The sequence below is a fragment of the Dermacentor albipictus genome, chromosome 9 (assembly GCF_038994185.2).
Source record: "Dermacentor albipictus isolate Rhodes 1998 colony chromosome 9, USDA_Dalb.pri_finalv2, whole genome shotgun sequence".
NCBI lineage: Eukaryota > Metazoa > Arthropoda > Arachnida > Ixodida > Ixodidae > Dermacentor > Dermacentor albipictus.
In genome coordinates, this window is record NC_091829.1 from 44,041,188 (window position 1) to 44,053,420 (window position 12,233).

Sequence of the window (12,233 nt, forward strand, 5' to 3'; positions counted from 1 at the left end):
GTCCTGGTCTTCTGCGCCTTGCCTTTACTACTTGAATCAGGGTCAAGTAAAACTCTTGCTTGGTCTAGTTGGTTCATGCTTGAAGTAGTTAAGGCAAGGCGCAGAAGACCAGGACTCAAGAAGAAGAAAACACAAGACAGGACCGGCGCCGGTCCTGTCGTGTGTGTTCTTCTTCTTGAGTCCTGGTCTTCTGCGCCTTGCCTTTACTACTTGAATCAGGGTCAAGTAAAACTCTTGCTTGGGCTAGTTGGTTCATGCTTGAAGTTATTAAGCAAGGCAATATCATCAGCGAATCGCAAGTTACTTAGAAATTCTCCATTAACTTCTATCCCAAATTCTTCCCACTCCAGGTCTCTGAATACCTCCTGTAAACACGCTGTGAATAGCATTGGAGAGATCGTATCTCCCTGCCTGGCGCCTTTCTTTATTAGGATTTTGTTGCTTTCTTTATGGAGGACTATGGTGGCTGTGGAGCCGCTATAGATATATTTCAGTATTTTTGCATACTGCTCGTCTACACCCTGATTCCGTAATCCAATCAGCCGTAGGCCTATCCGTAGGCCAATCAGCGTCACATTAAATGACGTTGGGCTGAGAACTCCTCCCTGAGGAACTCCACGGCATGATTAGTGACCAGTAGTCTCTCCGTCAGGCCTGGACATCTAAACGAAGTGGTCACTGAGGTAGCTCACAATCCACAGGTAGAGCCGGCCGCCGGCCGGCCGTATAAGTCATCTAGGGCATCGAGAATAGCTTAATGGAGGACGTTAGCGTAGGCCCCTTTTATGTCACAGAAGACAGCGGCGACGAGTCGGCGTCGACGTTTTTCATGTTCCACTGTCATTACTATAGGTCGGTGACGCTGTCAATCGAAGAATGACTCCGCCGAAAACCGGTCGTCATGTCCGGATAAAGATCGTTCCTTTCCAGAAACCATTCGATCCTCGCCCGCACCATTCGCCCCATATCTTTTCCAACACAGCTGGCTAATGCAACAGGCCGGTACGAGGTAAGCTCATAAGGAGGCTTTCCAGGTTTCAAGGGAGCAACCAGGCCGCTGATCTTTAGGACCGCGTAAAAGCTTGTTCGAAGCAAACGCTAAACAACAGGCACATTCTCTCACTGGATAAATATAGAGCGCATGCTTCTCGTTCAAATCGCCTAAAGCACAGTGCGCCGCGAACACGCGGCTGGTTGATTTTGAAAAAGCGCGCTGAAGTCTCGGCATTCAGAGACTCGGATCGACCCCGGGTCTATTGCAAACATCTTGGCGAGGTCTGAGCTCGCAACCGTAAATATAAAAATTATGCTTGTGTGGTACACCAGAAGAGCACGCTGGAAAGGCGGCTGTGCATATTACACAGAAGCTCTCGACGATACGGTAAAGGCGACTGGAGAATGCAAATAGTATTGCAGCCGAGCGAGTATAAGTCGCTTTCGGCAATTTAGGAGGTCTAGTGTAGTGAGGAAGACGCGTTCTCTTTCCAAACTTAATAAACGAGAGTGTAGAAGATCGAAGGAACTTTCTTCAAAAATATATTTATTTAGATCTGGAAACGTAAGCAACAAGGCTACGTCATAGCCAACATTAGTCGGGCCTAAGCCCGAGTAATGCCTGCGCTCTCGTCGATCTATTTCCGCGCCGATGCAAGCGAGTCAGAGGTCAAAGCCGTGCACGAATATATCCCTGGGAGGCTTGCGCACTTGTGTGCACGGTGTGCTACCTCGATGGGGTGGTACTTTAGGTAAATGTGTCTGTTTTGCAACAGCAACAACAACATGTTTCTGTTAGCTGACTTGCTGACTGCGTTTTCTTGTTTTTAGTGTCGTTATTTAAGGCACGGAAAGAAAAATACATTCACCGACAATTGCGATACGCCCTAACCCGAACTTTGAGTCTGCACCTCTTTTCATTTCGCGAGAGATTGGCTGGCGAGAACAACGTCTCGTGCGGTTCGTTGCAAACGGACGGAGCGAAGTGTGGCGTGACTGCCTCGCTAATAGGGAGAGCACGGGAGGCAGCGCGTGGGTGACGCGTGGGCGCGATTCGCAGGAGCCGCCGCAGGCGGACTTCCGCTCATTCAGCGCTTTGTTTTAATACAGACGACGCGCGCTACTCTGGCGCCATCTCGTAGCCACTGTCGCCACAAAGCCCGTGTTGTGCAGTTCTTCTCACGCTGGCGCCATGCCCTGCCCTTCTGGTTTCCGCCTGATGGTACCACTGTACCCTCCTCCTCCTCAACTTACCTCTTCGCGCTCTCTTCGCTATTGCCGTATTTCGTATCCTGGTGCGGCCAGCGTCCGCTTTTATCCTTCACTGTGCCCGTTCGCTTGTTTACGGAGAACAACACCGACGCTCGCCGCATGCAGGAACGGCTGCCCTCTAAACATTATGCAGATACACCGCATGTGCATGTTGGAATTTGTGTGAAGCGAAGCTATCGGGAAGCAGTTACCTAAATGGGATAAAACTAAATGCGACGCGTACAGTTTCTCTGTATTGTAATCCATGCAACGTGTAATCTCTTGCGTAACGTTTATATGTATGCACCGTACATCTGTCACAGTAATGTGACGCACTGTTTATGTTTGTACGAGATACCATTTATAATGCAAGCCGTAATGCAAGCACAGCTCGTATACGAATGTACGCCGCGAGCCCTCGACGCAGGGAAGTCTCGAAGATCAAGCTGATATTGGTCCACAGAACGGAAGAATGGTGAGGACAGATGCAAGCTGAGTGAACTACGACGCCAAAGGCATTGATCACATTGAGTATTGTTTTCTTCGCGTTTCATTCCTGGGTTCAAGGCCAATAGAAACTGAGGTGTGGGCACGTGCTCTTGGGCTAACGTGGTCTTGCGCGCACGTGCTACGCGACTTGAAGCGCGCGCCTATTCGATAAGACAGCAGCCGTGGTCAGGAAAATCTGGGAGGGCTCGCTGAAAAAAACTTCACTCTAAAGGAAAATTGTGCAGACACCGTCGAGGTTGATTTTCAGCTTATGCGCGAATAGCCCGAGCGAACGAACAAGCGAAATAGAAATAGCAAGCGAACGTTTTCTTTACCGAGTCAGGCCACCGACTGACCATCGACTACGGACCGACCATCGACCACTCACCACCGACCAGCTACCGACCGAACACCGACCGACCTTCATTATGGACCGACCGTCGACCACAGACCGACCGCGAAAATGGTCGAATGAGCCTTAGAAAGTCATTTGCTTTAAAAGAGCGGGAAGACGGAGGTCGCGTAGTACATACGCAGGTGCACATCCGGTGACTTAGCCAGTCACAGACATCTGTAGACTACGGGGACTTCAGTGATGCACGTGTCGCTTTCTGAGCTCGCGACGCGTGTGTGGCGCAGGATCCAAGGAGAAATATACTTGGACCGTGCGTTAACGATAAGGGAAAATAATGTATTACCATATAGGATGATTCAGTATTACCCTTTATAGCACCTGTAGAACATAAAAGGGCGACAAAACTTGTTGTTAGGCGAGTTGCTTCATAGCGCTTAAGAAACAGGTACTATGCCAGAGACATACAATCACGAGTGAGAGGGTGTCCACGCAGATAAGTGCAAACCGCGTCGCTTGCCCGTGTCGACGTTCCCTCGATGTTATGTCTTTGATGCAGTATCTTTTCTTAAGCATAAAAAGACCTCTCGGAAAACCCGTAAATGCTGGAACTCGTATATCCAATACCATCGCATACTGTATGAATCTTTTAATAAGACCCTCTCCCCCTTCCAGAATATTATTTGTTACTGTACTGTATCTGTATACGGTGCGGTTACCATATATGATCTGTCGTGTTTCTGGGTGTACGGGGTTAACGCTGCACATGGGTACTTTTGAAAGCACGACTTGGCAGCGACCAAATCGTCAGCGAGACCGCAGATGTCTTCGCAAACGGTGAGCTACTGGACAGTAAGTTGAGAATTCGCTTATTTTGCTTGTATGTGGATAACCATGGAACGCGTACCGTATGTACCTAGCTGCCTCCGAAGCAGCTCTGAATGCAGTTTCGAATTAACTTCCGTTTCTTGTGCTTATTACAGAGACCCGCCGAGCGTAGCTTCAGGAACCAGCGGGAATCACTTCACGCAACGAGAGGTGGTAAGTTAAGGACGGGGCCGTACGAGGACTTCACAGATAGTCTGAGCCAGTGAACGGTATGTGCTGTAAAGGATACCTAATGTGTTACACCCTCCTCCCCCTCTTGCAATAAAAAGATTGTCAGCACTTTGTTATCCTAAGCATGAAGTAGGGACATCTTACGATAGCTGGCACAAGTGTAGTGGTGATGAGCATCATGATGACGACAATCCCAAAAGAGGTGGCGCGCACCCACGAAATCGCCGATGGGGGTCCTTCGACTGTCTGCCTTGAGCACTGAATCGAACCCTTTCATTATGGGCTTGTTAAAGCGAAGCCGTTAAGGGGATTTGTGCAACAGTTGTCGTCCGGAGCTGAGGGCCGACACATGTGACGGCGTGGTCGATGTCAAATGTAAATGCAAAGAAACGTGTGTCAAAGCCCTGACTTTGCTTTGAAACGTAATGCAAAATGATTGTGCTATAAAACTTACCTTGCGCATACCGTACTGTAGTATGCAGCTTCTCAGCATTGCGTTCTTTTAGCTAGTAATCCTCAACTGTGGCTTCGCACGTTGCATTTTACCATCCCCACACTGGTACCATCCCCACACGTAGTGATGCGGCAGATAAAGCTGATGGCGCTGTCCAGCAGGGCCGCCTGCTGGGCATCGGTAATAAACCATAGGAACCGCCAGCAGACACTCAGTACTCCAGAAGTGTGTGTGTGTGAAGTCGCTCGTACACCTTTGCTGCCTTTGATGTATCAATTGCTCGAATTTGCATATATCTGCGAAGGATATTTTGTTCGTTGTGTGTCAGGGCTATGTCATGCGTCGCACTCTTAATACAGCCATGTCCTCCTGAGACACTGAGAGAGGCAAATGAAGCAGTTGCTTTTCAAATCGGTTCTTATGACCGAGTGGTATGTTATCAATGCAAAAATCAAATCTTATTTATTTATTTATTTATTTATTTGCTGAAAGCATCATCTCCGTGGTCGTGGACAATCAACGTGTTCTTGAAGTGGGAAACGGCGCGGCAAGAGGCGGACTCACAGAAAGTAGACAACACAATCCGCTTTCCTGTCTAATTCATGTCAGTCCTGTGTTGTCTGCTTCCGGTCAGTCCTCGTCTTGCCGCATTCAGTAGCAATTAGCTTAACGTCACTCGCTGCTTCCCGCGTTTGTTTGTTTGAAATGCGCTTTTCTTTGCCTGAACGCACGGAGGAAGAAAGGTGCAACATGGCAGGGCTGTCCTACATGTCGAAGCAACATCCTGTGAATGTATTCGTCGACAGTGCACTTCGGCGAGACTATCGCCTTGCACCGCAGGGGTGTCTGCGTCGGCAGGCGTTTGGTGTGTTGCGCCACCACGCACCCGAACACACGAGGGTTGGACCCTCCCGGGCGCAGCTTTGCGCGGCCTAGCCGTGTCTGCGGAAAAGGAGATTCGGTGGTTTGAGTTGATGCTGGGCGTTCGGACTTTTAAGCCCCCTCAGTGGAGGCAGCACACCCCTTCGGCCTCTGCTTCACATAGACGGCAACTCCAGACTGACCCACCTGCAGGAAACCGGCAGTCGTCTTTTCCTATCTTCCTCTTCAACCTTCGTCTTTCTCTCTAGCTTTCAATCTTTCCTGTCTTCTACCCACATCCTTTGCTTCTGAATTTTTGGGCGGCAGGGGTTAACCTTGTGTGGGTAGCCAATCTTTGGTATGCCATATTTCGTTATAGCAGTAACGTACAGCTGGCGCTTGAAGGACCCGTTTTACACTTTCCGCGGCGTCCCCGTGTTGAGCTCCATAATGGGTGGCTGCTAATCCATGTGGCGTTGCCGCCTAACACTCCAGATATCTCAATGCCCAATCGCTCCCCACCGCTCCTTGATCGCCTTAAAAAAAATCGCACCGCAGATAGGTTTCAGTTCTTTGGACGTCAAAGACAGAACTTCCCATGATTCCATGTGATCCGCTCGGAAAAAGCAAAAAACCAAGTATGAACCATCTCCACCCCCTTCTTTTGTTTTTGAATCTCTAACTGAGGCTCTTGCACCAGGTTATAAGGCATCGAGGTTGTCAAGTGATGATCTCCTCTTGGAGCTCCATGATCAAAAACAATATGAAAAGCGGTCCAATCTAGTGTCCTTTGGGGACGTTCAAGTAACAGTAACCCCGCACCGTACTATGAACACCAACTGCGGTGTTGTCTCAGACGATGATTTGTTGATATCTGAGGCTGAACTGTTGGAGGGCTTCAGTAAACACAATGTCGTAAACGTTAAATGGATTGAGATGAGACGCTACGGCAAAGAAATCCAGACTGAGCACCTGGTGCTCACTTTCGAATCATGTGTTCTGCCCGATTCCATCGAGGCCGGGTACATCAAACTTCGTGTTAGGGCATACGTGCCAAATCCTCTCGGATGTTTTAAATGCCAACGATTCGGCCACAGCTCACATAACTCCCGAGGCCGCCAAACTTGTGCGAAATGCAATGCTCATGAACGCTCATCGGAGTCTTGCGAAAACACGCTGCACTGTGAACAAGGATGGGGAGCACACCGCCTACTCGCGGCTGTGCCCATCCTGGAAAAAAAGAAAAGGAAATAGCAACAATTAAAAGTAAAGGAAGATGCAACTTTCAAGGAGGCACGCAGGCGGATATCCTACCTGCCCAAGAGCCCCTTTGCCGATGTGACGCGTCAGGGAGGCAGCGACAAAACGGCTTCCGGCAGCTGTCCGGCCCACACGCAACGAGCCAGCGGTGATGCCATGCACCCTCCCCCCCCCTCCCCCCCCCATTCGGTTCAGCCACCCCAACGGAAGGGGCCGTCGACCTCCTGGTTGGTGGCCTCAAAGGTCTCGTCCGACGTGCCGAAGCCTTCACGTCAAACACAGCGCTCGCAAGAGGCGATAGACACAACAACCAGCCAGACGGCGCCGCTAGCGCTTAAGGAGCGGCGAGATTCTCGCGATCGCCCCCCCAAAAAACAAAAATCGCGTCGCGGCACGTGGAAAGGGCCCCTGAGCTAATCTTCGTCTCTTAAACGCACAGTACGAAACACATTTATCCTAATGGAGACACAAATACAGTTGAATTTTCTAGGACTTCTTCATAAGTTCGACGATATTGGAGAAATCTTGCAAAAACATAATCCAAAGTTGTTGTTTATTCAAGAGACACATCTTAAACCTACAAACAATAACTTTCTTCGTAATTACGCCATCTTCAGTAAAGACCGTGAGGTGGCTAAGGCCTCCAGCGGTGCAGCAATAATTGCCGACAAATATGTAGCTTGTCAGCACGTCGCCCTTCGGACCCCCCTTGAGGCTGTGTCAGTTCGGGCAGTCTTCTTTAATAAACAGGTCACTATGTGTTCTTTATACATACCCCCTAACTATAATCTCAGGAAAAGCGATTTTTATAACCTCATTAATCAGCTTACGAGCCTCTGCATGCTCGTGGGTGACCTTAACGCCCACAACACGATGTGGGGAGACTCGCGATGCCACACGAGAGGTCGATTCTTTGAAAATTTTCTACGACCTCTACTATCTACCCATTTAATCCTGCTTAATAAAATGGAGCCAACCTATTACAGTGTCCAATACAACTCGTATTCATCGATAGATCTAGCAATTGCCTCTGCTTCTCTTCTGTCACACTTGGAATGGAGCGTCACCAATAAACATTTTGGAAGTGACCACATCGCGGTAACTTTAAACTTGATAACGCAGCACGAGAATTATCCCCGTATTTTTCGATGGAAATTAGCATCGGCTGATTGGGAGCATTTTGAAGAGTCAACTGGTTTACCACGAGATTTTATAAACGATCTTAGTAAGCTAATGCTGTTGCACATTTTACTGCTTTTGTTATTGATGCAGCCAGAACGTTTATCCCACAAACGGATGGTGGTTCAGTTACAAGATGTGTTCCCTGCTGGAACGAAGACTGCAGAGAGGTGCGAAAGAAGCAGAATATGGCATGTGGCGTATTGCGCAGGTCGCCAAATGTAGAACTCATTCAATGTAAAAACGGTAAATCATAGGGAAGGCGGACACAGCGTCAGGCAAAGAGAAAATACTGGTGATGTTTCTCTGGGGTATAAATTCATACACACAGGGGGCGAAAGCGCGGAATGGCCTAAGAGACCTAGAAGGGCAACAAATCCCGTTGCCTCTGGTGGACGACCAAGGGAATAGCTTACAAGACCAGGCAGGCTCTCTTGGGGAGCACTTTGAGGATGTGTCAAGTTCAATCCATTATTCACAGTCCTCCCTTAAATATTACATAGAACTATGTGAGCCAGTCTACGTAAATGCCGACGGAACGAATCCGCCTTTCAGAATCCGCCAATTTGAAAAATGGTTAATCGGCGACTCCTAAATTTTCTTGAACTGGACAAAATGCTTGATCCCTATCAGTGAGACTTCAGAGAAGGGCGGTGCACAACTGAGCATCATGTGCGCATTGAAGGAAATATCAGTGACGCATTTGTGCATAAACAGTGTTTTTATTGATGCACCTCGATATGCAGAAGGTGTGCCACAGCGAGGCGTTACGGGATCTTGCGAGTCTTGTCGGGAATGGGCATCCGTGGGAATATGCTGAACCTAATAGAAAGCTTTTTGTCTTATCGTACCTCGGCAATGTATTTTCATGTCCATTTGTACAGGAAATTGGTGTACTTGAGGGAGGCGTGCTTAGCTGCACACTCTTTATCGTTAAGATGAACATACTCTGTGCCTCATTACCACCGGCTATTTTTTATTCCGTCTACATGAACGACATACAAATATGCTTCAAGTCCTGTAACCTCGTAGTGTGCGAGAGACAGGTACAGCAGAGCTTGAACAGTGTGTCTAAGTGGGCAGACTAAAACGGATTTAAAATCAACCCCCGCACAAGTTCTTGTGTTGTTTTTACAAAAAAGAGAGGCCTGGTTCCAGATTCTTGTGTAGAACTTTGTGGAGAAGAAATACCTACCAACAAAGAGCACAAATTTTTAGGTACTATATTTGACTTCAGGCTTACTTTCATTCCACACATAAGATATCCCAAAGCGATATATCTAAAACAATGAACTTACTGAAAATTCTCTCCCACACAACATGGAGTATCATGAGAAGCCAACAAACAAAGACACCGAGGAAAACATAGGGGAAATTAGTTGTACTTAATAATTGAAAATAAATAAATTATAAATTAATGGAATTGAAAGTGGATGAAAAAACTTGTCGCAGTTGGGGGACGATCCCACGTCTTTGCAATTGAGCTACCGCGGCGCCATCTTCCCATCCGCTTTCTGAGGTATTTATGTGTTACTACTAGAACTAACCCTGGACGTGTTAGCCAGCGCCACCACTCACAAACGTTGGCGGCGGATGTGGAACATCCTTTCTGCCGCAGGCGCCACGAGTACGTGATCTTTCTGGGTGAAGGCAGCTGGTCAATCAACCCGCACATGCTACCTGGAGGCATCACTATTGCCAGATTCGAGAGCCTCGTTATGTAAGAACGAGAAGAAAGGGGGTTAACCTAGGGGCCCGATTTTCATTAATCATATCATGAGAAGCTAACAAAGACACCAAGGAAAACATAGGGGAAATTACTTGTACTTACTAATTGAATTGAAGGAATGATGAATTAATGACAATGAAAGTGGATGAAAAAACAACTTGCCGAAGGTGAGTAACGATCCCACGTCTTCGCATTACGCGAATTGGTTAGAGCATCGCACGCGTAATGCGAAGACGTGGGACCGTTCCGAGGTGTCTACCAACCGGGAAAACCGGGAATTACCGGGAATTTGAATAGTCTGGAAATACTCAGGTAATTTGTGCTTCTATCAGGGAAAATTAGCTGTAACTTTATTGAAAGGGAACAAAAGTCGTGTTAATGCTGGCTCTAGAAATAGAGGAATCGCAACGGATCGTCATTGACGCCGTGTCATCGGCACGAGGTATTGTCAGAGTAGTTAACGACCCATTTTCCAGACGCCCAATTTTTCGGGCGTGCCCGATAATTCTCACGGCTTTGTGACACCACCACGTACTCCATACAGTCAATGTATATTGCCCCGACTGCAGGTCTGAAATGGTATTAATCATATCCACCACCGCCGCCATTTTGATTATTTCGCCGCCTCGAACAGGCACCCCTATGCCGGCACTCTCGCACGCAGATCCGCTGGCAGCAGTAGCCACCACCGCGACAACATTAGGCCTAGCTGCTTCTACGTTTTCTATTAAGCTTATTGCCGTGCGGTGCCGTGTTTTTCATTGAAAGAATTCGCCGCTGTCAGCAATGGCACCGACTCCGCCTTTGTAATCCTCGCGATTCGCTTCGAAGCTCGCAGAGCACAAGGCGTTGCGTAATGCCAATCTCCGAAAGTTAGCTTCGCCTCAATATAGCGCTGTTACGCGGTGAAGCATAACAACCGTGTGAAGGGGCAATTGTCATGGGACACAGTATGCATTCCTTAATTATACACGCGTGCACCCCCGGCTCCTGTCACAGTACGAGCACCGATATGCCTGTTAAGTGTACTGGCAGGCCTGGAGACCTTTTTTGGACGTGCCTGTGGCAATTTTAGCCCTTAAGGTCAGTTAAAGACATGCATTCATTTTTTTTCGGACTGCTCGATTTTTTGTATGTTTGTGCAGCCCCTAAGGAGTCCGAAAAATTGGGTGTTGACTGTACAGCTGACCAAGAGGATGCTTCAAATGATCCATGGGGTGAACGCGTGGCAGAAGGAGGATGAGAACAGAGAGGACCGACTCACTGTGGAAATAACGGGAAAGGAAGCGTGCCGCCGCCTCTTTGAAGGAGCTTGAGCTCAAAAAACAGTGTTAGCTGACACCGAGATGCAGGTGTCCCTCATCAAATCAGAATAAATTCTTTAAAGCAGTGAAACCCAACATTGAGATGTTGTGTACGGGCTGAGAGTATGTCAGGAGAGTTGAGGTTGACTTCCCGGCTGTTGAAAGAGAATCTTAGTTGGGACAAAGTTCCGGCCTCATACCGATGAGCTTGCTATCAATTGATAGAAATAACTCATATTCGAAAATATTTACTTATGTATGCATCTCCTTTTCATTCGTATTTGAAGATGTTCAACTCAATTTGGAATGGGTTTTACCATTTTTTTTTCGCTGTGCATTTTACTAACACCTTCCTTCTGTTTTCTTTTTTAAATAAAGTAGATATTACTCTTTACTATTCAAACTGGATTAAGTCATTTTTTCTGTTGCAACATGCTTACTAGAGAGTGACAGCATCGGGCAACATGAAGTCAGCCTGTCTTGGCATAAAACAAAGTTCTGGCTCATTCAGGGAATTTTGCAAAGGTACTCAGGGAAAACCTGGAAAGCCGAGGGAATTTGGAAATGTCAACTTGGTAGACACCCTGCGTTCCCCACCTGCGGCCCTTAACGCAGTCGTGTTAGTGCATGACAGGAGCGTGGCACAAAGGAAAGACGGTCAGTAAAGCTCCTGTCAAGATTTACGCCGCGTCGCATCTGCGCAATGGCCTCTGGACGCCTAACTAGGCGTGACCCCACACAAATGCTGCCCAGGTGCTGCCGCGCTTGTCTCCGTGCTCATCCGCAACAGCAACGACAGTAGAGGGAGGAGGCGGGGACAAAGTTAGCGAGGGAATAGAGAGAGAGGAGAGGAGGAGAGTTGTAGCTTTGTGAGCTACAACGCTACAACCCAGAATGGCGCCGAAGCGTGCACTTATCGCCGACGAGACGAAGGCTCGCATAAAGCGTCGAGCGGAGCAAGAACGACAAACACAAGCGGAGCAGGCAAGGTAACATTTCACATCCCGTCGCGACTGTCGCATGCCGTCAATATATCACCTGCGTATAACGCCAATTAACGCAAACAGCGGACAAAGCTTCGCTTACATCGATTCCCACAGTGCGCGGGATCTGCATATTTTTTGACACCTGGTGTTGTCAGCTGGACTGGGAAGTGTTTCAGACCGCATCGCGGTTGATAGTTGGCGTTCGTTCGGAACATTTGCCGGCAACTTTTTGCAAGGCTAGGTCCGCCTGCAGCAAGCAACACTACCGCTCCTCCTCCTCCTCATATTGCCGATTAAATGCTTGGAAATGGAGTTG

The 12,233-nt window shown here is 48.1% G+C and overlaps 1 protein-coding gene across 2 annotated transcripts in view; it reads left to right on the forward strand.

The window, feature by feature from the left end:
- Positions 1–12,233, forward strand: part of LOC139049469 (serine/arginine repetitive matrix protein 1-like) — a 145,918-nt gene that overhangs the window by 44,654 nt on the left and 89,031 nt on the right. For both annotated transcript variants that reach the window (XM_070524947.1, XM_070524946.1), the window contains exon 4: positions 4,069–4,126. In XM_070524947.1, the coding sequence (XP_070381048.1) occupies positions 4,069–4,126 (58 nt within the window). The remainder of the gene's footprint in view (positions 1–4,068; positions 4,127–12,233) is intronic.